The sequence below is a fragment of the Pan troglodytes genome, chromosome 20 (assembly GCF_028858775.2).
Source record: "Pan troglodytes isolate AG18354 chromosome 20, NHGRI_mPanTro3-v2.0_pri, whole genome shotgun sequence".
Lineage (NCBI taxonomy): Eukaryota > Metazoa > Chordata > Mammalia > Primates > Hominidae > Pan > Pan troglodytes.
This window is the reverse complement of record NC_072418.2, coordinates 46,716,466-46,741,929: the sequence shown is the minus strand read 5'-3', so window position 1 is coordinate 46,741,929 and position 25,464 is coordinate 46,716,466. Positions and strand designations below refer to the sequence as shown.

At 52.2% G+C, this 25,464-nt stretch overlaps 1 protein-coding gene across 6 annotated transcripts; it reads left to right on the top strand.

Annotated features, from left to right (window-relative positions):
• Positions 1-1,068: 1,068 nt before the first annotated feature.
• Positions 1,069-16,065, top strand: KCNN4 (potassium calcium-activated channel subfamily N member 4). 6 transcript variants are annotated; one of them, XM_016936086.4, is made up of 9 exons: positions 1,069-1,706; positions 5,980-6,075; positions 7,977-8,404; positions 10,462-10,597; positions 12,768-12,878; positions 13,037-13,155; positions 13,564-13,633; positions 14,887-15,054; positions 15,509-16,065. In XM_016936086.4, the coding sequence occupies exons 1-8, from the start codon at positions 1,548-1,550 to the stop codon at positions 15,049-15,051; spliced, it is 1,284 nt and encodes a 427-aa protein (XP_016791575.1). In that variant the 5' UTR covers positions 1,069-1,547; the 3' UTR covers positions 15,052-15,054; positions 15,509-16,065. The 6 variants fall into 6 exon arrangements, 5 of the variants coding, with proteins under 5 accessions (XP_016791575.1, XP_016791578.1, XP_063657899.1 ...); XR_010153885.1 differs by having other exon boundaries at positions 1,092-1,706; positions 13,037-13,250; XM_016936089.4 differs by having other exon boundaries at positions 1,092-1,706; positions 10,466-10,597.
• The last annotated feature ends 9,399 nt before the right edge of the window (positions 16,066-25,464 follow it).

Here is a 25,464-nt window from a genome sequence, read left to right as displayed (position 1 = left end):
CATGTGGTCGTTTGTGGAAGGTTGGGTGTGTTGGAAAACGTTGTGTCTATGTGTTTTGTGTTACTGTGTGCTGGTGTATTACTCTGTGTATGTTGTGTGTGTGGCCACGCATGTCGGAATATAACGTGTTGGCTTGTGTGGAGGTATTGTATGTCATGTTTGGGTGTGGCTCATGGCTCAGAGGTGATGGTGTATGTTGCGTTTGTTTTTTTGTTTTTGCTTGTTTTAGAGATAGGATCTTGCTATGTTGCCCAGGCTGGTCTCAAACCCCTGGGCTCCAGCAATCCTCCCACCTCAACCTCCCAAACTGCTGGGATTACGGGCATGAGCCACTGCACCCAGCCGTATGTTGCATTTGGGCACTGGGGTCTATGAAGGTCCAACCCCGTCCCCTTCCCCCAGGGCATCATCCTGGGCATTGCCCTGTGTGGCCAGAATATACCAGAATCATCTTGCTTCAGGCATGTGCTTCTTGGGTTTCTCCGTGTGTCGCTGTACCTTGTAGGTCTCTGCATGCATCCACTCAGCTTGTCCTCTGACCATGTATTTGAATCGCATCACACATCAGATCATGCTGAATCAGTGTGTGTTTTGAATCATCACTGCGAGCACTTGTGTTCGAGTCAACAGGCGCCACAATGTATGTGCAATTCTCTAGGTCTGGGTGATTGGGGGCTACTATAGGTATGTCCCTAAATGTTGTGTGTCTACACGTATTGGGTTTCGTTCCAAGGGTGTGTAGTGTTTAGGAAACTGGGACTGCACAGTGTTTGTGTAGGTGTGTGGTGTGTGGCATCAGGGCGTCACTACTTTAATGTATATTGTGTGTTTGTGTAACACCTGGTGTATGTTGTGTTTGTGTGGCCACAGGTGTGCATCGTCCTATTTGTGGTGTTTGGGTGTGGCTCTTTGTGTCAGAGAAAGTTGTGACAACTTTGAGTGTAATATTTGTGCCTGTGTGTGGACGGTGTTTGGGTGGCTGTGTGTGCCACGGGATACTGCCTGCTTGCTAAGTGCTGGTGTGTGTCACACCATGTGTGTGGTGTCTGGGTGTGGCTGTGGGTTTCAGAGCTTGCTGGGAGTTGTGAGTCACTCTGTGTAGGTTGTGTTGTGTGCCCTGGTGTGTTAGTCTCCGTCTTGGGCTGTGGAGTGTCCTTCGGTGTCTGGGTGTGGTGAGTAGAGGTGTGTGTCACAAGGTACAGACCTTTGTGTGTGACAAAGCCCATCGTGTGTCTGTGTGTGTCTTTATCCACGTGGATGGACGTCTCTTTCTTGCTCTGCCCCAAGACACACCCTAGCCCCTCCTTATTCTCAAAAGGGGGAGCTGGGGAGCCTCCCCCTACCCTGGGGCCTCCCCTGCCCCTCCCCGCCCTGCCTGGCCGTCACCACTCCCCAGAGGGCACAGGGCTCTGCTGTGCCTCAGAGCAAAAGTCCCAGAGCCAGCAGAGCAGGCTGACGACCTGCAAGCCACAGTGGCTGCCCTGTGCGTGCTGCGAGGTGGGGGACCCTGGGCAGGAAGCTGGCTGAGCCCCAAGACCCCGGGGGCCATGGGCGGGGATCTGGTGCTTGGCCTGGGGGCCTTGAGACGCCGAAAGCGCTTGCTGGAGCAGGAGAAGTCTCTGGCCGGCTGGGCGCTGGTGCTGGCGGGAACTGGCATTGGACTCATGGTGCTGCATGCAGAGATGCTGTGGTTCGGGGGGTGCTCGGTGAGTGGGGCATGGTGGCTGGGAGCTGGGACTCCTAGGTCTGAGGGAGGAGGGGCTGGGGGTCAGGACTCTTGGGTCTGAGGGAGGAGGGGCTGGGGGTCAGGACTCCTGGGTCTGAGGGAGGAGGGGCTGAGGGTCAGGACTCCTGGGTCTGAGGGAGGAGGGACTGGGGACTTGGACTCCTGGGTCTGAGGGAGGAGGGGCTGGAGGTTAGAACTCCTGGGTCTGAGGGAGGAGGGGCTGGGGTCAGGACTCCTGGGTCTGAGGGAGGAGGGACTGGGGACTTGGACTCCTGGGTCTGAGGGAGGAGGGGCTGGGGTCTGGACTCCTGGGTCTGAGGGAGGATGGCCTGGGGGCTTGGACTCGTGGGTCTGAGGGAGGAGAGACTGAGGGCCTGGACTCCTGGGTCTGAAGGAGGAGGGGCTGGGGGTCAGGACTCCTGGGTCTGAGGGAGGAGGGGCTGGGGGTCAGGACTCCTGGGTCTAAGGGAGGAGGGGCTGGGGTCTGGACTCCTGGGTCTGAGGGAGGAGGGGCTGGGGGTCAGGACTCCTGGATCTGAGGGAGGAGAGGTTGGGGGCCTAGACTCTTGGGTCTGAGGGAGGAGGGGCTTTGGCTGGGACTCCTGGGTGCTCCCAGGAGACAGTTGCTGGGGTCCTTCTCTGCAAAAGGAAGGGAATATTTATTTCAGTGTTTCAGTCTTTGAAGATGTTGCCATTAGACGGCCAGAGGTCCAGGACTCCTGGAGGCCAGAGGGTGGCTGATCAGACACTCAAACCCCCCAAGAGCCAATAAGGGGAGAGGTAGCCCCAGGTTTGGTGAAGGGAGAGTGGAGGAAAGACAAAGTTCTTCCAGTAGGCGGCAGCTCTTTGGTCCTTATCTAACCTCTAATGTTTGCCCAGTGCCTTAGATGCAAAGGACAGAAAAAACTGCCTTGGGGGTGGGGATGGGAAATGGGAAACAAACCTCTCCCCCGACCTGCCTCCCCCCACCAACCCCAACCCAGTCTGCCCTGTTAACAAGCTCAATTTCTCCCCAAATCTGCATGCTGATTAGTCAGGGAAATAGTGAAGAGGTGGGCTTACAGTGGCCTGGACTCCTAGGTACCAGGAGAGGAGGGGGCTGGGTCCTGGATTCCTGAGTCTTAAGGAGAAGGGGGTTTTGATTGTCTTTGGGGAAAAGGGGCTGACTCCGAAGATGAGTGGTGAGTAGTGAAAAAAGGGGAAAGTGGGGTCAGGGCAGGTCTCAGCAGGCTCCCGTCACATTCCAGCCCTGGTCAGGCCAGTGATGGGGCAGATCAAGGACAAGGGTTGGAATAAGTGGCTTGAGGGGAGAACAGACTTGCTCAACAGCAAAGGAGGGGCTGGAGACCTCTCTGGCGGAAGGGTTGTGGAACTGGGCTGGTAGGGCCAGATGCGGACACTGATTTGAAGATTGGGTAGATTCCTGAGGGTCTGATGTTCCGACTTGGATCTGGAGGGGGTGGTGGGCAGCTCTGAAGTGACCAGGAGCCACATGGAGGGTCAGGCAAGCAGCTTCCTCTGGCCGGCGGCGGGCACTGAGGGGGTGGGGCCGCCGAAGTCCATGCCAACAGGAAGCATGGCCGGGGCCTGCCCGCCGCTCCCACGCCGAAGCACCGCACCCAGAAGCCGAGGTGGGAACACAGTGACCCTGGCAGATGGGAAGAGACGGGGTCCATCCTACCCCACTTCCCCTCTCTGCTTTCTCACCCCTCATTTCTTCCTTCCCTCCACCATGGCCAGGCCACTGCCTCTATCAGTGGGACCTTGGGGAAGCTGTTACAACCCTCTGAACCTCAGTTTCCCCATCTGTAAATTGGGGTGAGGGTTAAAATACATGACCCTAAGGGTCACCCTCCACCCTTTTTATTTTATGTAGAGATGGGACCTTGCTTTGTTGCCTAGGCTGGTCTTGAACTCCTGGACTCAGGCAATCCTCCTGCCTCAAAGTGCTGGGATTACAGGCCTGAGCCACAGCTCCTCAGTCCCCTTTTGAGGACTCTCTTAATAACATCCACCGCCCCTCACCACCTCCATCTCAATCTAATGAGCTCATTTCTGCAAAGGACCCAGACACCTGCTCCCCAGGGGGAGGGGCTGGCAGAGAGACAGGTGCAAAACCCTAGGGAGTCCAAGGGAACTGGATAGAGATATCCAAAAGCACCAGGTGGGGTGGAGGAGGAGGGATGGGGAGAGGTACAGAGAGAGACAGAGACACAGAGATACATGGAGAGAAAAAGAGAGATGGAGACAAAAATGCAGAAAGATAGAGAGGTACGGCCAAAGAGAAAGACAAATAGGGCTATCAAGCTACTGAGAAATCCACCAGTGAGAGATACACACACGGCATTAGAAAAGACAATAGAGGGCCGGGCGCGGTGGCTCACGCCTGTAATCCCAGCACTTTGGGAGGCCGAGGTGGGCGGATCACAAGGTCGGGAGATCGAGACCATCCTGGCTAACATGGTGAAACCCCATCTCTACTAAAAACACAAAAAATTAGCCAGGCATGGCGGCGTGTGCCTGTAGTCCCAGCTACTCGGGAGGCTGAGGCAGGAGAATGGTGTGAACCCGGGAGGCAGAGCTTGCAATGAGCCAAGATCGCGCCACTGCACTCCAGCCTGGGTGACAGAGCAAGACTCCGTCTCAAGAAAAAAAGAGACAATAGAAACAAAGACCCTCAAAACACATAGAAAGACAGCAACAACCATCCCTAGAGACAGGGAAATTCAGAGAACAGAGTACAGGCCCAAGTGCAGACAGGTCCGGGATTTGGGGGAAGAGGAAATGGAAAAGTAGAGAGGACCACCAGAGAAGCAAATTGCAGTGTGAGGAGGGAGCTTGTTGTCTGGTGGTGTGGGCAGTTAAGACAGACTGAAGAAAGAGGCAGGGAACCAGGGAGCCATAGAAGGTGGGGGAGGGCTGGTGACAACAGCACTATTGTTCTGATAGGGGGTTGGGGAGCAGGCCCCTGGGGCAGGAAACTGGCCCTCTTCCCCTGCTCAGAGGCGGGATGCTGGCCCAGCCAGGGGAGCTGGCAGCCCTCTTAGGAGAAACAGGTGCAATGCTTTGTAAGGACGCCCAGGTGGTCCCCTCCCCCTGCAAATACCCGCCAGGCAGGGACCAACCCCTCTTAGGAAATCCAACAGTCCCAGTCCCCTCTAAATCCCTCTCTCCAGAATTCTAGATTCCTCCAAGGTTGTGCCACACAAAGAGAGGAAAAAAAAAAAAAAAGGAACAACTTCTCCGTGGTTTCTGGAGGCCCTGTGCTTCCGGCCAGATCTGCCCTGGGCTTAGAGCCAGAAGAGAGGGGTGGGGGTGGGGAGCCGCAGTGGGGCAGAACCGAGGGGGCTGTCTCAGAGCTGAGGCTGGGTCTCAGGGAGTCAGCCCTCCGGATGAGAGCAGAGAAGGGTGTGACTCAGTCTTTGAGGATTGAATGGTAGTTTCTACGTTCTTCCAGATCTGGGGTTGGGGTTGATTGAAGTTGGTTTCTAGGGCAACACCAGGTGGGTAGGAAGGGAAGGGGAGGGGGCACTCTCTAGAGGCTAGATGTCTTTTTCTAGACACCACACACACACACACACACACACACACACCTGAAGAACTATTTTTGATGTGAAATGGGACAGGAATAAGAAGGAATGTGAGTTTCAAGGTCCCCCTTCATGGGTATGGGTCTTGGGAGAAGAGCTGAGGAAGAGGGTAGACACCAGCAACTGGACAGGGTTGTCCTGTTGGGGAGAAAGAGAGCATTCCTGGGGACCAGAGGATGGTGTTTTTTTGTTTGTTTGTTTGCTTGCTTGCTTGTTTCGAGACGGAGACTCGCTCTGTTGCCCAGGCTGGAGTGCAGTGGCGCGATCTCTCAGCTCACTGCAACTTCCACCTCCTGGGTTCGAGATTCTGGTTCCTCAGCCTCCCAAGTAGCTGGGATTACACACCCAGCTAATTTTTGTTCTTTTAGTAGAGACTGGGTTTCACCATGTTGGCCAGGGGGTCTCAAACTCCCGACCTTCAGTGACCCACCTGCCTCAGCCTCCCAGAGTATTGGGATTACAGGTGTGAGCCACCGCACTGGGCCCAGATGATGGTTTTGAGACTTCTCCAGAACCGACACATCAAGAGGGACTGATTTGCAGGGGAAGGAGGCTAGGAAAATTGGGAATCAAAAAAAAAAAAGGTGGTTTTGAAGGAAAGGTGGAGGGCCAGGTGGAGGGAGACCTGGGATCTCACACCCCTTTTTCTGTCCCCCCTGACAGTGGGCGCTCTACCTGTTCCTGGTTAAATGCATGATCAGCATTTCCACCTTCTTACTCCTCTGCCTCATCGTGGCCTTTCATGCCAAAGAGGTCCAGGTAGGGCAGGCCCCGCCCCTAAGCCTTGCTCCCTCCAACCCCCTCAGCGCCCTGTCAGCTCACACTTTCCACCCTCCTCCTCCTCCTGATCTGAGTAATGAAGTTCTTCTGCCCTAGATGCTGCGTCCACACCCTCACCCACCCAGATGGGATGAACCATGAGCAGACAGGCAGAGCCTCCCTAACCAGCTCCGCTCTTCCCCTGTAGTCCCCAGTCCCCCCTTGCACACTCACGGATGCTCAGAGTGCCCTTGCAGCCCTGCTTCCGCCCCCAGGCCTTTGTCCACTCTGCTCCCAGGCACTCAGCTTCCCAGATCTCTGTGCTCCAACGTTGCATCCCCAATCCAGTCCTCAAGCAACCTAAGGTCCTAGGGGTGCCCACTCCTTTTTTTTTTTTTTTTTTGAGACAAGGTCTTGCTCTGTTGCCCAGGCTAGAGTGGAGTGGCACCATCTCTGCTCACTGCAACCTCCACCTCCTGGGTTCAAACAATTCTCATGCCTCAGCCTCCCAAGTAGCTGTGACTACAGGCAGATGCCACCACGCCCAGCTAATTTTTTTGTATTTTAGTAGAAACGGGATTTCACTATGTTGTCCAGGCTGGTTTCCAACTACTGAGCTCAAGCAATCTGCCCACCTTGTCCTCCCAAAGTGCTAGGATTATAGGCTTGAGCCACTGCACCTGGTCCGGTCCCAGGGGTGCCCACTCCTAATCACCTTATCTCTGTGCCAATAACCTCCCTCTTGCCCCAGACCCAGGAGCTCTCCCCATCCATACCCCACCTTGGGTCTCACCCAGACACATCCCATCCCCTATTGCCCCAGATCCTGTTGCTCCATTCCCTTTCCCCTCTTCCCTTTCTCCTATCATAACTTTGCATGTAAAATGGGGATTATCGGCCATGTGTGGCAATTCTCTGAGCAGTGCCTGGCACATAAGAGGTGCTCAGTAAACAGTGCACATTATCATCTTATCATAGAGTAGCTAAGTAGCCTGTAGCCCAGTGCGCCATTGCCCATGGAAGGGACCTGGGCCTCAGTTTCCACATCTATAAAATGGGGGCAATAATAATATCAATCTCACTGGGTTGTGAGCATTTACTAAGTCACAACATGTAAACGGGATAGAGCAGTGCCTGGTGTATCCACGGTGCCCAGTACATGCTGATTTTGTTATTGTTTTGTTTATTTTGAGATGGAGTCTCGCTCTGTCACCCAGGCTAGAGTGCAGTGGCGTGACCTCGGCTCACTGCAACCTCTGCCTCCCGGGTTCAAGTGATTCTCCTACCTCAGACTCCCCAGAAGCTGGGACTATAGGTGTGCGCCACCATGCCCGGCTTATTTTTGTATTTTTCAGTAGAGATGGAGTTTCACCATGTTGGCCAGGCTTGTCTCGAACTCTTGACCTCAAGTGATCCACCCACCGCAGCCTCCCAAAGTGCTGGGATTACAGGCGTAAGCCATCGCGCCCAGCCCATGGCTTTGTTATTGCTGATATTATTATTACAGTTATTACGCGTGTCAACCGAAAGGGGAGTAGGAGCGAGCTCCAGGCATGTGGAATGCAAGCTCTAGGGAGGCAAGGGGGTCTGTTGGGTTCACTGTGTATCCTTAGCACATAGAACAATGTCAGGCACACAGTCGGCGCTCAGTCAGTGTTCAAAGGCTGGAAGTGGGCTGAAACTAGTGGGGTGGGGGGTGGGGAAGGAGGAAAAAGTGGAAAGATGTCTTCCTTAAGTCCTGTCCCGCTCCCTCCCTATCCCTCTCCCGCCCTGCACTATCTCCCTCCCTCCTGGCCAGGCGGCACACCCCACTTATCTCAGGGCGCAGGCAGGCGCGGGCCGCCGCCTGACCTGCTCCTGACCTGCTCCTGACCCCTCCCTTCTTGGCCCCTTCCCGGCAGCTGTTCATGACCGACAACGGGCTGCGGGACTGGCGCGTGGCGCTGACCGGGCGGCAGGCGGCGCAGATCGTGCTGGAGCTGGTGGTGTGTGGGCTGCACCCGGCGCCCGTGCGGGGCCCGCCGTGCGTGCAGGATTTAGGGGCGCCGCTGACCTCCCCGCAGCCCTGGCCGGGATTCCTGGGCCAAGGGGAAGCGCTGCTGTCCCTGGCCATGCTGCTGCGTCTCTACCTGGTGCCCCGCGCCGTGCTCCTGCGCAGCGGCGTCCTGCTCAACGCTTCCTACCGCAGCATCGGCGCTCTCAATCAAGTCCGCTTCCGCCACTGGTTCGTGGCCAAGCTTTACATGAACACGCACCCTGGCCGCCTGCTGCTCGGCCTCACGCTTGGCCTCTGGCTGACCACCGCCTGGGTGCTGTCCGTGGCCGAGAGGTGAGGGTGCTGGAGGCATAAATGCGCAGGGGGGAACCCCGGACAGCCACGGCGGCCGTCCTGTGCCGCGGTGCAGGTTGAGGCCCCCTAGGACCAAGCAGTGGAGAAAGTTCACACTTTGACCCCTTCTCCTCTTGCTGGCTGAAATTTGCCCACACTCCCATCAACTGGGGTGAGAGGAACCAACAGACAAGCCCCCAGCCAATCCTCCACCTGCAGCCTTCAGTCTCCCCAAACGCACACACAGACCCTAGAAAGCCCTTCCCTTCCGGCTGCCTGACCTCTGCCTCAGGTTTACAGGCCATCTGTTCGGTCTCCGAACCTATCTCTGGGACCTGCCTAAAGGGTTGCCTCTGCCTTGGAGGAAGGAGACATATTTTCCCAATTAGCACGGAATGCACTGTAGGTAGGTGCTTTTTGTGATCCTAGGAAGGGGATGATTTGGAACTGCTCTGGAAAATAATTCCAAGCAGGGAATTGGAACTAGATCCTGGTTGCCAGCTAGATACTGTGTAACCCGATGCCGCGCCTCAATTTCTATCCCTTACAGAGAAAAAAGAGGTTGGGAGTGATCTCAGCCAGTGGTCCTCAAAGTGTGATTTCAAGACCAGCAGCATCACCTGGGAACTTGCAAATGAAAACTCTCAGGTCCCTTCCAGACCTACTGAATCCTGGAGGGTAGGGCCAGCAATCTGCTTTAGCAAGCCCTCCAGGTGATTCTATGGCCCAACCAAGGTTGAGAACCTCTGGTCTAGTGTATGTGGCAAAGATCCTTCAGGGCAGGATGAGAATGAGAAGATCTGGCTTTAGATGTCTCCTCTCTGAGCCTCAGTTTCCTCATCTGAAAAATGCATGTCACGTTCCACCATCTGTAGTCTCCCTGGCGGTTCTTTTTTTTTGATCTGGAGTCTCAATTATCCAGGCTAGGGTGCAGTGGCACAATCTCTGCTCCCTGCAACCTCTGCCTCCCGGCTTCAAGCAATTCTCATGCCTCAGCCTCCCGAGTGGCTGGGATTACGGATGTGCACCACCATGCCTGACTAGTTTTTGTATTTTTAGTAGAGACCACGTTACCATGTTGCCCAGGCTGGTTTTGAACTCTTGATTTCAAGTGATCCTCCTGCCTAAGCCTCCCAAAGTGCTGGGATTACCATGCCCGCCCTCTGTCATGATTTTAAACTCCTTCACCTTCCAGGATCTTAGTTTTCACACTTGGGAAATTGGTCAGAATCAGCATTAATGAATGATCCCCCCACCATGTTTCTCAATTGAATGATGGGAGAATGGGGAGGAAGTCAAAGTTCCAAATTCCAAGGCAGAAGTCCTGAAACTAGAATGTACTTCGGAATGAGGGGGTGGGGTTTGTGAACAGTGCAGATTCCATCTTCGCTCCTAGAAACTCTAACCCGGTGGGTCTGGGGTGTCAGGGGCCCTCATGAATGAAGCTTTCCCTGCTGATCTTGCGGCAAGGGGCCTGTGGACAAAGTTAGACAAATCTCAATGTTTCAACCCCTTCCATGGCTGGACTTAAATATCTCCTCTGTGAAGTGAGGGGAAAGGAAGGCGGAGTCCCACCAAGCCTTTTTAGAGTCCTTTTTGGTCCTGATAGGGCCACTTCTGGACCACACAGCATCTTTGTGGAAATTAGAAAAATATACCCCTTCCTCTGGGTGGATGTAGCCACCAGTCAGGGTCTGACTGGGTTTTGGCCCCCTCTCGACTCTCCACCCTCAACCACACGCTCTGAATGCTACAGCAGCCCGGGTAGCCTAGCTGAGACCATACCGGCATTGGGATTGGCCAGACCCCAGTCTCAAATCCCAGAGTGGCTAAGCAACTTGCCCAGGTCACACAGCAGAGAGGAGGCCATGCAGGCTTTCCAAAGCTCAGAACTTAATGGCTTTTTGTCCAGGTGATTCTTAGGACTATGGGTGTATACTGGGAGGGGAAGGGAGGGAACCAGAGGGAAGGGGATGGGAGGGTATAGAGGGAAGGGGAGTGAATATCATGGAAACCTCCATGGTGGGGTTTTAGAACTAACCTACCCTTCCCCATAGGCAGGCTGTTAATGCCACTGGGCACCTTTCAGACACACTTTGGCTGATCCCCATCACATTCCTGACCATTGGCTATGGTGACGTGGTGCCGGGCACCATGTGGGGCAAGATCGTCTGCCTGTGCACTGGAGTCATGGTGAGTACAGCTGCCTTGGGGACATGATCCCTATCCCAAACTGGTCATCCTCTGGCCCCAGGAAGCCATGATTAAATGGGTTCAACACAGGCTCTCAGGGATAGCTCCTGAGAAACTTGAGTGTCTGGGGCCCCCACAGCCCCATTCTCTCTTCAAGAACAAGATACTCACCTGTAATCCCAATATTTTGGGAGGCCAAGGTGGGAGGATCACTTGAGCCCAAGAGTTTGAGGTTACAGTGAGCTATGATCATACCACTGCACTCCAGCCTGGGTGGCAGAGTGAGACCCTGTCTCTTAAAAAATAAAATAAAAAATCAGACCTAGGAATCCAGCCCCTAAGTCCTTGCTCTCTCTAGAACCTAGGGCCCCAGCCCTTATCCTCCTAAGGGACCCAGGCTCCTGACTTCGCAGCCCCATTTTCTTCCAGAACTCGGAAATCGTCTCCCAGCCTCCACCAAGGGTGTAGAGTCCAGTTATCAAGTGCATACCTATGGGGCCAGGCTACCTGGGTCCGAATCCTACGGCTGCCACTTCCTGGCTGGGGAGCTCAGGCGAGCCACGTGATCTCTCGGGGCCTCACTTTCCTCATCTATAAAATGGGGATGCTGATGCTCCTCATGGGCTTGCTGAGATGATTAAATGGGTCCAACTACGTAAAGTGCTTCCAACAGTGCCCAGCCCACAGGAGGTGCTCAGTAAACAGGTCTAGGGGTGGCCAGGCATCCAGCCACCCCACACCAGCTCCTGTTGCCCTCAAGGATGAGGCAGAGGCTCTGCAGCCTGAGTCAGCCTCTTCCTGAACCCTGACATCCACCTCCTTCCCTCCATAGACCCAGTCACTGAGGTCCTCCCACCGAGCCCTGGCCCCCTCTAGAGACTAGCACCTAATGCCTTGGCCTTCACATCCCTACAAGATCGGGTTCCCCTCACCCTGGGGGACCTAAGCCACCGGCACCTAGCCCAGATGTGGGCCTAGGAAGGACATATTCATCCCCCAATCCCTAGGTGCACAGGTGAAGGATGTGGTGACCTCCACTCCCCCAGTGGTGAGTCTTTGGAGCAAGGGAAGAGGGGCAGAGACTCAGTTAGGGACCTGCAGCACCGCTCAGGACCTCCTCCCTCATTTGACAAAAGGAGAAACAGAAACCTAGAGAGATAGGGTGATGTGCACTTGAGCTCACAGCCTGCTCCTGGAAGAAAGTCTCCATGGCATGGTTGGGCCATAAAAGCTTACTTTTCCGGAGCACATACTCTGTGCCAGTCTCTGCCCTACACACTTGCCAGGGGTAATTCATGAAATCCACCTAGTAACCCTGTGAGGCCATTTCACAGATGAGACACTGAAATACTGAGAGATTAAATAACTTGCTCAGAGCTGGGCTTGGAACCCAGGCAGTCCCCTGGAGCCAGCGTTTGTGACTGGAAGTTGTTCTGAGTGATCAAGAGCTGAAACTATAGGGTTGGGGATGCTTCCTAGGAAGATTCCTTCTAACTTGGGGACAGGTGAGCAGATGCCACAAGCAGCTAGGAATTGCCAAGGCCTTGAAGGGCCAGGAGCATTGGGAGAAGGAAGGGAGGAGAATGAGTGTTCGGAGGAAGGTGCTCAGGGAGGGCAGGCAGCATGGAGCCAGGGCTGAGTTGTCCAGGTGGGAGGCATAGACCTTGGAAGGCCTTGGGAGCCAGGCTGAGACGTTCAGGCCAGTGGAAGCCTAGGAGATTAGAGGGGACCAAGGGGGTTAGGGGAGGATGAGTGGGAGGCTGGAGACGGTCCAGGAGAGAGAAGACAGGGCTGGAGCTAGGAAGAGGTTGTGGGAGTGGGAGAAGGATGGTCGCCCTCCACAATGCAATGGCTGACCACATGAGCACTGAGGACCCAGAGGCCTGCCCCTGGCTCAGAACCCAGCCTTCCTCTCACTCCTCCAATCCTATCCTTCATTCAAGAGGCCATCCTGCGGGTGTGAATACTATGCATCAAATTTGGGCTCAGACATATGCGATTTATGATTCTAGCTCCACCACTCTGAGCTGGGACCTTGGCTCTCCTATCTGAGCCTCTTTGCTTGTCTGTTAACTGGGGATGGTCGTGCCTACCTTCTGTGGCTGTTGGGCGGGTTCAAGGAGGGAGTCGGTGGCACAGCCTCATGCCACAGTGCCTGCTGTGCCCACAGGGTGTCTGCTGCACAGCCCTGCTGGTGGCCGTGGTGGCCCGGAAGCTGGAGTTTAACAAGGCAGAGAAGCACGTGCACAACTTCATGATGGATATCCAGTATACCAAAGAGGTGAGATGGGCATATGGCACCCATGGGAAACCCCTCTTCCAAGAAGCAGGAATCCAGGCGCCCCCGCTTCCCCTAGGACTCAAGAGTCCCAGCCCTAGCCCTGCCTTCCCAGAACCGTAAGGGTCTATCTCCACGGACACTGTGCCACCCACCCCCAGATGAAGGAGTCCGCTGCCCGAGTGCTACAAGAAGCCTGGATGTTCTACAAACATACTCGCAGGAAGGAGTCTCATGCTGCCCGCAGGCATCAGCGCAAGCTGCTGGCCGCCATCAACGCGTGAGGGCCGCTTTGTATGCACACGTGTCCATGTGCACCCATGTCCAAGTCACCTCTCTGCGCGGCTGTGTGTGTGCGTGTCCATGCCTGTCCAGGTCAGGACACCCAGGTGTGGTCTCACTCAACATCCAGGTCTCACCTGGATCTGACCGTGCATGACTCTATGTGTCTGTGCTGGTTTGTCTCTGCATATCTCGGCATGTCTGTGGACCTGGGTACCTGGGTTTCTACTGGGGATGGGGGCTCGTGGGGAGGCAGGGTGCATCCCCTCCCACTCTTTCAGCTCTTCGACACTTTTTTTCTTTGTTTTGTTTCTTCATGTGCCTCTCCTCCCTTCATTCCTCCCCTGAGCTACAGCCACATTCAGGGACCAGGCTTGTAAAACTGACTCCCCAATTCTTCCCACAGCTTCCGCCAGGTGCGGCTGAAACACCGGAAGCTCCGGGAACAAGTGAACTCCATGGTGGACATCTCCAAGGTACTAGGATCCCGTGGGAGGAGGTCTTGAAGAAGGGGGAGGTTGGGGCCACAGGGAGGGAAATCTGGCCCTAGAACAGGGAACCTTGGTAGGGGCCTGGCACACACAGCCTGTCAGTAAAGGTCTGTGGTTGAATGAAGGAAGGAAGGAATGAATGATGCAACACAGAGTTTCTTACATTCATGAAAGGCACAGATCCCTTACAAACTGAAAAAAAAAATTGCACAAAGAACCCCAGTGTTTGGTTTCAAATTATCTTTATTGTTAAGTTACTTACATGTAGACGGATATAAAATTCCTTCCAACTACAACTCATACAATAAAACCAAAGCAAATTTACAAACCAAGCCCATAGACGGCAAAACCAATACAATTAAAATGAACAACACTGACAAGGACACAGTTGACATTGTTTCCGTAAAACTCAATCTCTGCTGCTCTTGTGGAGGGGTACTCAGGGCCACAGGGACTTCCATGCAAGTTTGCCTGGCCAAGGCGTGACTCAGCTACCCGCCCCCTTCTTCTGCTGAGACCATTTGATTTCGCCAGTGCTTAGGGACAATGATGTCACAACACGCCCTTGGCCTGGCTCACAGCATCTTCTGCTTATCCGGTGGCCTTTGCTTTTTCTCGTTAGCCCACAACAGTTCAAACAGTGGCCCCTGGCAGCAGTGCCATGGTAAGCACGGTCACAGATGCAGGCCCCAAAACCGCATGGCAGGTCTCAGTGATGAGGCAGTGGCCCAGATCTGCAGGAATTGGCAGGCGGTAATTTCTGAAGGTTATCAAGCCAAAAACACAGAATTCAAGAATTTCCATAGAAAATCCACAAACCCTCAGGGATCAACTAGTGAATCCTAGCCAGAGAATGCAGTAAAAGACTATGTGGATTTGGAAGTCAGGCATCATCCATGCTAGAAATATTTAATGAGCACCTGCTATGTTCTAGGTCTTATTTCAGGAGCTGCTTTGGGCATGTCATTTAACTGTTCCATGCCTGTTTCCTCAGCTGTAAGACGGGAACAGGATTCCCACTCCCTGTGGCTTTTAGGAGGATTTTAAACCATATAGGGAAACACCTGGGCAGGTAGCTGGGAAGTGGTAGGTGGTCAATACATGGTAACAGTTATTATGGAGGGTAATCCTCAGAGGACCATAAGGATGTGGTCAATATTGGTTCCATTGCCTTACGCTATGGAGTAGGTGGGGGTTGACCCCAGCCCCGACACCTCTGATCCTCTCCTCCCACCCAGATGCACATGATCCTGTATGACCTGCAGCAGAATCTGAGCAGCTCACACCGGGCCCTGGAGAAACAGATGGACACGCTGGCGGGGAAGCTGGATGCCCTGACTGAGCTGCTTAGCACTGCCCTGGGGCCGAGGCAGCTTCCAGAACCCAGCCAGCAGTCCACGTAGCTGGTGAGGGGGCTGGGACTTGGGCAGGAAGGCATCCTGGAGGAAGGGTTCCTGTGGCCAGCACCCTGTGTGGCTAAGGGGGCGGGGGATGGCTGGGAGACAAGGCCGCTTTTTCTCATCAGCTCTGGCACTGTCTGGAGGAAAGGACTCAGTTCGGGGCTGGACTGGCAGTGAAGGAAGATGGTGTACCCTCTCCCCTTCACTGACCCTTGATGGCCTTCTCCCTCTTTGCTTGGTCTCTCTCTCTCTCTCTCTCTGCCTGTCCTGGGCACATTGTCTGGCTGTCCATCCAATGTCTCTGTCTAAATGCCCTCCTGCCCCCTGGCCTCGGGGCCCGGAAACACCTACCCCCTGTCTCCCACTTCTGCCCACCGGTTTCTGTCTGCACCTCGGTGTGTCCCACTCTCACTCTCCCTCTTCCTGGCCTGCCTCTCCATCAGTCTCTCTGTCTCTCCAGGACCCACGAGGAGGAACCAGGCTACTTTCCCCAGTACTGAGGTGGTGGACATCGTCTCTGCCACTCCTGACCCAGCCCTGAACAAAGCACCTCAAGTGCAAGGACCAAAGGGGGCCCTGGCTTGGAGTGGGTTGGCTTGCTGATGGCTGCTGGAGGGGACGCTGGCTAAAGTGGGGAGGCCTTGGCCCACCTGAGGCCCCAGGTGGAAACATGGTCACCCCCACTCTGCATACCCTCATCAAAAACACTCTCACTATGCTGCTATGGACGACCTCCAGCTCTCAGTTACAAGTGGAGGCGACTGGAGGCCGGACTCCTGGGTCCCTGGGAAAGAGGGTACTAGGGGCCCGGATCCAGGATTCTGGGAGGCTTCAGTTACCGCTGGCCGAGCTGAAGAACTGGGTATGAGGCTGGGGCGGGGCAGGAGGTGGCGCCCCCTGGTGGGACAACAAAGGGGACACCATTTTTCCAGAGCTGCAGAGAGCACCTGGTGGGGAGGAAGAAGTGTAACTCACCAGCCTCTGCTCTTATCTTTGTAATAAATGTTAAAGCCAGAAGTTGCCATTTCTCTCTAAACATATCTACACTCCTAACTGGCAGACCGTCCAGTGGAAGACTGTTGCCTTGTCTGAACCTGTCTCAGAGGCCTCCTCCTGTAAGTGCCCTCCCAACTCTGTAGGTTGGGCAGTCCTCAGCAACAGTCCCCTGCCCAGATCTGAGGCAAAGAGCAACAGCTTTGAACTCAGACAGATCAGGGTCCAAATCCTGGTTCTACCATCCACTGGCGGTGTGATCTTGGGTAAGTGGCTTCACCTCTGAAGAGTTTACCTCACCTGTGAAATGGGACTGCCTCCCCATGGAACTGCTGTGAAGATTAAAACATGGAGGAGCCCAGAGGCATTTAGTAGGAACCAAATATGTGAGAGAGAATCTTTTTTTTTTTTTTTTGAGATGGAGTCTTGCTCTGTCACCCAGGCTGGAGTACAGTGGCGCGATTTCGGCTCACTGCAACCTCCGCCTCCAGAGTTCAAGCGATTCTCCTGCCTTAGTCCCCAAGTAGCTGGGATTACAGGCACCTGCCACCACGCCTGGCTAATTTTTGTATTTTTAGTAGAGATGGGGTTTCACTATGTTGCAGATGCTGGTCTTGAACTCCTGGGCTCAAGCAATCTGCCCGCCTCAGCCTCCCAAAGTGCTGGGATTACAAGCGTGAGCCACTGTCCCCGGCCAAGAATCATTTTTATTATTGTTTTTGATTTTCACACACAATGCGTGGCTGCCCTTTTTCTGATTTTTTGTTGCTTTTCTCCCTCTATTCATGCCTTACCAGAATCTAGATGACAACTCACTCATCAAGAGACTAACAGAGGCCCCAAACCTCCCCAAACCACCCACATACCTGTTTCACATCCGCTCAAGAGAGGATGTGAAAGGGAAGGGGGCAAAGGAGGGGGGCTGGCACTTCCAGAGGCCCTACTGTGTGCCCAGCTCTGTTTATAAGTCACCATAACCACTCTCCTGACCCTCGTTACCCCACTGCACAGATGTAGAAACCGAGTTTTCAAGAGGAGCCAGGCCTCCCCTCAGGCCCCCAGCCGGAAGCTAGGAATCCGGGCTGGAGAGCCCAGATTCACACCCATCCCGCCCCACTGCAAGGTGAGTCAGAGGCAGAGTGGCCTTGGGCCACAAACCGAGGACTGACTTCCCGCCGCAACTTCATTCCAGCTTGAGAGGCTGATTCATTCTTGCTTCCCTCCTCTTGAGGGGAAGATCAGGCTGCGAGTCATCCTTTTCTGTTGAGCTATCTTTGGATTTCCCTTAAAGTCCACAGCCAGCCTCGCCCCTTCATCCCTGAGAGCTAAATTGGAGCCTCCGCCACCCACTACCACGAACTGCCCTTCCTCTGGAGGCCAGCCCACCTGGGGAGTAAAGGCGGGGACTCAAGAAAGGAACTGGATGAGACCTCCAGATATTGCTGACACCCTTCCCCTGCAAGAAGCCCTCCTGGCAGTGTTGCCAAAGCCCCTGCCAAACTCATTCTTCTGGGACCTCTCTTTCCTTGCCTCCACTCCCTTTTAGCTGGCAAACTCCTTCCTACGCCTCCTGTAGGCCTCGGCTAATATGTCCCCTCCTCCAGGAGGCCCTGTCTGATACTCCTATAGCCTCATAAACCTATCCCTATCACGATAATAATATTGGGTCTGGCCAGGCATGGTGGCTCACACCTGTAATTCCAGCACTTTGGAAGGCCGAGGCAGGCAGATCACCTGAGGCCAGGAGTTCGAGACCAGCCTGGCCAAAATGGTGAAACCCTGTCTATACTGAAAATACAAAAATTAGCCAGGCGTGGTGGTGTGTGCCTGTAATCCCAGCTACTCGGGAGTCTGAGGCAGGAGATCACTTGAACCCAGGAGGCGGAGTTTGCCTGAGCCGAGATCGTGCCACTGCACTCCAGCCTGGGTGACAGAGCAAGACTCCATCTCAAACAACAACAACAACGACAACGACAACAAATTAGCCAGGTGTGGGGGCACACACCTGTGGTCCCAGCTACTTGGGAGGGTAAGGTGGGAGGAACACTTGAGGAGGCTGGGAAGTCGAGGCTGCAGTGAGCTGTGGTCGTGCCACTGCACTCCAGCCTGGGTGACAAAGTGAGACCCTGTCTCAAGTAGTAGTAGTAGTAGTAGTAGTAGTAGTAATAATAATAATAATAATAATAATGGGTCAAGCATCACGCTAAGCCCTTTTAATAAGTGACCTCACAAAAGGAGGCAAGGTAGGCAATGTTGGTCCCATTTTACAGATGAGGTAACTGCCCGAAGCCATAGCAAAGCAGTTTGGAGCCAGGATGTGACCCAGGCAGCCTGACCCCAGAGCCCCAGCACTTAGCCACCTGGCCCATTCAGACACTCAGGAGACCATCACATTGTATTTTCATTTTTGTTCATGATTGCGTCTTCAACACCAAGGGCCTGACATAGACAGGGCCTCAGTGAATGTCATTAAACGAACCCTCTGAATGCCTGGGATGGCCTGAAGCCATCCCATGTTGGTTTCAGCTGAGCCATCCCATGTTGATTTCAGCTGAGGCAAGGTCAGAACCAGTGAAAAGGGGCTTTTGACTAAGAACCTAGGAGAACATACAAGAGATCCTGTGTTCTGAATTATCTTGGATCTGCCCTGGCCCGCCTGCCCTCATTCTCCACTGTGGGGCTCAGGCCTGGATGCCCCCACTTCTGGCAGGTTTTGCACCCCCCTCACCAAATCAACACTTCCTGAAGGCCCTGAGCCAGGAGCTGGGCTGCAGACATGAATCAGAGGGCTCTGTCCTCCAGGAGCTGAGTCTCATGGTGATTTTGGCTCCTTCCCTCTCCTATTTCTGTTCTGCCTGCACTCTCATGAGGACTGGGTGGGGGAAAGGCGGTCCAGAGAGGGCAGGGGCTTCCCAGGGTCATACAGCCAGTCACGGGCCTTTCCCCTTCATAAATCCCCCAACTGCCCTTGAGGACCTTTCTAACACCCACACACTTCCCTTTCCTCCCACTGCCCTCCTGTCAAAGTCTAGCTCTGAGTCCAGCTCTTTTTTTTTTTAGAGACAGAGTCTTGCTCTGTCACCCAGGCTGGAGTACAGTGGTACAATCGTAGCTCACTGCAGCCTCGAATTCCTGCACTCAAGTGATCCTCCTGCCTCAGCCTCCCAAGCAGCTGGGACTACAGCTGTGTGCCACCATGCCTGCCCCCTTTTTTTCTTTAACTGACATATATTTTAACATACAATAAAGTACACAAATTTTAAATGTAATCTCAATATATTTTTTCAAATACATTCACCTGAGTAGCCATCACTCAGATCAAGCTAGAAGTGTCTAGCCCCCTAAAGCTCTCATTTCCCTCCCAGCCAACAGCCCCCTTCATCCCAGGAACCACCATCCTGACCTGTCTTGATTCCTTTTGTTCAACTTTGAACTTTGGAAGGAACCCTGCTGCACGCCCTGGTGTGTATCTGTGTCTTGGGCTCTGCAGGGTGGTGGTGAGATTCAGCCATGCTGCTCATCCTTTTCATTACACAGTAGTATTCCATTGTGTCAGTATGCCCACAAGCCTCACCCGGGGGACTCTGCAAGCTCAGTCTCTCCCCGTCTTCTGGCCTCCCCTTCTCCTCCCTGTCCTGGCTGCTCAGGCCACTAGGCTCCTCTTCCTTCCCAAACTGCCTGCTGCTCTCCCCTCCTTCTTGCCCCATCCACTCAGAATAAAAATAAACATCACTAACATTTATTCAGTTCTTTTTTGTAGAGACGGGGGTCTCACTATGTTGCCCAGGCTGGTCTCAAACTCCTGGGCTCAAGAGATCCTCCCACCTTGGCCTCCCAAAGTGCTGGGATTACAGGCAGGAGCCACCATGCCCAGCCCAGCTATTTATTATGGTCCATAAAGGAAGCTGTATCATCATCATCAACACCAGACTGGCAGTCCAAAGGCATGCTTTAAGCTTTTATGTTGTGTGGAATAGCTGCTAACATATACAAACCAGGAGAGTGCTTTTTATAATTTGGAGGGGGTGTCAAATGATAAAACTTTCCTTTCTTTTTCCAGGATGAGCTGGCCCTTCTTCAAGTCAAGTCTAGCCCCCTCTCCACTTGTACCCTGTCCACACCTCCTCAAAAAACAGCTCCAAAGTCTCCCGGTCTCTTTTCCCTCTATCATTCCTATCTGCACACAAACATGCTATAATTTCTCCCATCCCACTGGAACTTTCAGAAGCATTTTAGATTCTCCATTTTCCTTAAAGTTCACTATTCACCAAACTGCAAAATATCTGTCGCTGTGTCACCTAGGCTGGAGTGCAGTGGCGTGATCTCGGCTCACTGCAACCTCTGCCTCTCAGCTTCAAGAAATTCTCGTGCCTTGGCCTCCCGAGTGTAGCTGGGATTACAGGTATGCACCTCCACCACACCCAGCTAATTTTTTGTATTTTTAGTAGAGATGGGGTTTCATTATGTTGACCAGGCTGGTCTCGAACTCCTAGCCTCACGTGTTCTGCCTGCCTCTGCCTCCCAAAGTGCTGGGATTACAGATGTGAGCCACCAAGCCCGGCCATAAAGTTGGTTCTAAACTCCTGCTACATAGAATGACATAAAAGACTTTGCCAGACATAAAGAGCTAAAGATGCCAGACACACGGAAGACATGCTGTAAGATTTCATTCGCATGAAGTTCAAAAACAGACACAACGAATCTCTGTGCCTGTTTTTGAAAGGCATTAGATGGGTGGTTGCTTCTGGAGCAGGGGAATTGACAGGGAAAGAGCACAAGGAAGACGTCTGGGTGCTGGAAATGTTCTCTGATTAGCGGTTACATGGATGCATAAATTTGTGAAAATTCATTACCTGGTACACTTAAGATCTGTGCCCTTTATATACTTTACCACACTTAAGTTATATGTCACCCAAAAAGAAAATAAATAAAAATAAAGAAAAATAAGTACGTATACATTTTTCCTGATAGATACTGAGAAGGTTCCATAACACAGTTAGATGGGGGATCAAAAGCCATGTCTTTTCCATGGTGGACCCCACATCTGCCTCCAGCTGCTGCCCCGTGTCTCTGCTCCTTAGTCCATTATCTTCTCTTTGGAACCCTTTGCTCCCATGGCGCCAGGTCATCCCCTCTCCTGACACTCCTGGCTCCATCTCAGCCCCTCTCCAGGATCCTGGCTCCTACATGCGGGATGCTCAGGCCTAGTCCCTGCTCTCTTCAACCTCTCAGCCTAGATGATCTCAGCAAATCATAGCTTTAAATATCATCTATAAATAGGCAGCTCCAAAATTTAGCATACTTGTATAGTTATTAACAAAATGACAGGTTATCTGTGATTTTCTTAAAACAAACAAAACTCCAGGGGGTGGCGGGAAGTGTGCTTATATGTGGGAGGGAAAAATAGAAAACATAAGACAAGAAAAATGCAGATGTCTGTCAATATTGGGCGATGGGTACGTGGGAGTCTCTTCATACCATAAGATCTTTGTGTGTATTTTTGAAACTCTGTAGTGACTGTAATCCCAGCCTTTGGGAGGCTGATGGGGTGGATTGCTTGAACCCAGGGGTTCGAGACCAGCCTAGGCAGCATAGTGAACCCTCATCTCTAAAAAATTAGCCGGGTGTGCTAGAGCATATGTGGTCCCAGCTACTTGGGAGGCTGAGGCAGGAGGATTGCTTGAGCTCGGGAGGTGGAGGTTGCAGGGAGCCAAGATCGTGCCATTGCATTCCAGCCTGGGTGACAGTGCAAGACTTTGTCTCAAAATAAATTAATTAATTAAACTAAATTCTGTGACGCAAAGTCAGGAAGTCTTTATCTACAAACCCCGGCTTTTTCCCCTAACTCCAACCACTTATTTGATGACCAACGTGCATCTCAAAGTTAAGAATTTCAAAGCTTGTTGATTTCCCATCAAAAGTACTTTTCCTCAACACGGTAAAAAGCCTCAGTCTTAGGCCGGGCGTGGTGGCTCACGCCTGTAATCTCAGCACTTTGGGAGGCTGAGGCGGGTGGATCACCCTGCAGGCCATTCTCCTCACATGTTAGGCTGAGGCTAACATGGTGAAACCCCGACTCTACTAAAAATACAAAAAAATTAGCCGGGCGTGGTGGTGGGCGCCTGTAGTCCCAGCTACTCGGGAGGCTGAGGCAGGAGAATGGGATGAACCCAGGAAGCGGAGCTTGCAGTGAGCCGAGATCACGCCACTATACTCCAGCCTGGGTGACAGAGCAAGACTCCATCTCAAAAAAAAAAAAAAAAAAAAAAAAGCCTCAGTCTTCAGGCAGTTGGCCAGGCCCAAAACCTCTAGAACTTTTTTTTAAAATTATTATTATACTTTAAGTTTTAGGGTACATGTGCACAATGTGCAGGTTTGTTACATATGTATACATGTGCCATGCTGGTGTGCTGCACCCATTAACTCGTCATTTAGCATTAGGTATATCTCCTAATGCTATCCCTCCCCCCTCCCCGCTAGAACTTTTTTTAATGCTGCAAATAACATGATGTTTTAATATATATACACATTGTGGAATGGCTAAATCAAGCTAATTAACATATGCATTATTTCACGTACTTATTTTTTTGTGGTGTGAGAAAACTTAAAATCTATTATTTTAGTAAGTTTCAAGTATATAACACATTGTTATGAATTAGAGTCGCCCTGTTGTACAACAGATCTCTAGGACGACTTTCAAGTCATCCCTGATTCATGCTTCCTCTCACACCCCATGTTTAATTTCTTGGCGCTACCTTCAAAAAAGATCCCAGTTCCTGACCCTTCTCAACTCATCTATTAGCACCACCCTCTTCCAGAACCACTATCCTTTCTTGCCCAGGCAAGGACACCAGCTTTCTCATCTCCTGCTTCCGCCCCTGCAGGCCATTCTCCTCACAGCAACCGGCACTGTTTTCATTGCACATTTTTGTGCATAGCTAATAATTACGTGGTTTAAAAAAATAACAACGCTTTTTAAGTTCCCATAGCCCTGACCCACATCTGTCTATAACCCTCATCCCTATAGGCAATCACTGTTAATTTTTGTCGTTCACTGGAGAAGTCTTTGTAAACATTCATTGGAACAAGCCGGTGCTTGTTTGTAGCCCTGCAATGGCTTTGTTACATTTGGAAGTAAATTCCAAATGCTTACCATGGCCTATAAGACTTTATGTAAACTGGCCCTGTCTACAGCTCCGTCTCTAAATAATCCTGCCCTTCTTTCCCTCCCTTGCTCTGTTTCAGCCACTCTGGCCACCTTGACCATCCTTGGACAGCCAGGCCCACTCCCACTTTGGGGTCTTTTACTGGCCGTTCTTCAGCATCTTTAGATGGCTCATTTCCTGACCTTCCTTAACTGCATTCAGGCCTCTGATCAAATGTCATCCCCTCACAGCGGCCTTCCCTGGCCACCTGTCACTCTCTGTGACCTCTATCACTGTCAATTCCTGCAACCTGACTTTTTTTTTTTTTTTTTGAGACAGAGTCTCGCTCTGTTGCCCAGGCTGGAGTGCAGTGGTGCGATCTTGGCTCACTGCAAGCTCCGCCTCCCAGGTTCATGTCATTCTCTTGCCTCAGCCTCCGGAGTAGCTGGGACTACAGGCGCCCGCCACCACGCTTGGCTAATTTTTTGTATTTTTAGTAGAGACGGGGTTTCACCATGTTAGCCAGGATGGTCTCGATCTCCTGACCTCATGATCTGCCCGCCTCAGCCTCCCAAAGTGCTGGGATTACAGGCGTGAGCCACTGCGCCCGGCACCTGACTTTATTTTTAATTGAAAAATAAAAATTGTATATATTTATGGTGTACAACATGTTTTGTATATTTATACATTGTACAATGGCTAAATCAAGCTAATTAACATATGCATTATTTCACATATTTATCATTTTTGTGGTGAGGACACTGAAAATTTATCCTCTTAGCAATTTTCAAGTATACATCGTTACTAATTATAGTTACCATGTTGTGGACTAGATCTCTTGAATTTATTCCTCCTGTCTAAATGAAATTTTGTATCCTTTGCAATGTCTTCCCAATCCTCACCCCCGATTTTCTTTTCTTCCAAGCATCCTTTATCTGCTGTCATCTGCCCCACTAGAATATCTGCTCCCAAAGGGCAGGTGCTTTTCCTATTCACTACAGGATCTCCAGCCTACAGCTGTGCCTGGCAGATGACTACAGTTCCATAACTCATTCAACATATAAATGAAAGAAATGAACAGAGAAGTGAAAAAGAGATGAACAGGGCCAGGCGCAGTGGCTCACACCTGTAGTCCCAGCACTTTCGGAAGCCGAGGTGGAAGGATTGATTGAGGCCAGCCTCGGCAACATGGTGAAACTCTGTCTCTACAAGAAATACAAAAATTAGCCGGGTGTGGTGGCACATGCCTGTAGTCTCAGCTACTCGGGAGGCTGAGACAGGAGAATTGCTTGAACCTGGGAAGCTGAGGCTGCAGTGAGCTATGATCATGCCACTGTACTCCAGCCTGGGTGACAGACGGAGACCCTGTCTCAAAAACAAAAAATAAAGACATGAACAGATCATTTGGCAATGGCTCTCAAAATTCCCAATGTGCATACCCTTTGACCCAGCAATTCTACTTGCACTTCAAATGAGATAGTCTACTGACAATACTAACATATACATGCAGCCACGTGTACCAGGATATTAACTGCAGCATAATCTCAGCACTTTGGGAGGCTGAGGCAGGAGGACTGCTTGAGCCAGGAGTTTGAGACAGCCTGGGCAACATAGTGAAACCCCGTCTCTACAAAAAATAGAAAATTAGCTGGGTGTGGTAGCACATGCCTGTGGTCCCAGCTACTCCTCAGGCTGAGGTGGGAGGATTGCTTAAGCCCAGGAGGTTGAGGCTGCAGTGAGCCACAACTGTATTACATGACTCCAGCCTGGGCGAGACAGCAAGACCATGTCTGAAAAAGAAAAAATTACAAAACAGAAACATACACACAAACCCCTGCAGTAAATGTTTGTAAGAGCAGAAGTTCAGCAACAGTCTAAATGCTCATCAACAGAGAAAGTGTTAAAGTATGATATATCTCCAGAACAGCATACCATGCCACTAATACAAAAGGCAGCTCACTGGGTGCCTGACTGTACTGCTGACTCATCACCAGGCTGGCTCCCCGGTGCCAGGGAAAAAGTGTAGGCTTGCTCTGGAGTGAGACAGGCTTGGGTTTGAATCCAGGCCCGGGTTTGAATCCAGGCCCTGCTGCTTCCTGGCTATGGGGACTTCGGTAAGGCCCTTCTCTCTTCCAGGCTCATTTGTCTACATCTGTTTTTTTTGTTTTGTTTTGTTTTGTTTTTTTTTTGAGACAGAGCCTTACTCTGTCACCCAGGCTGGAGTGCAGTGGTGCGATATCAGCTCACTGCAACCTCCACCTCCTGGGTTCAAGTGATT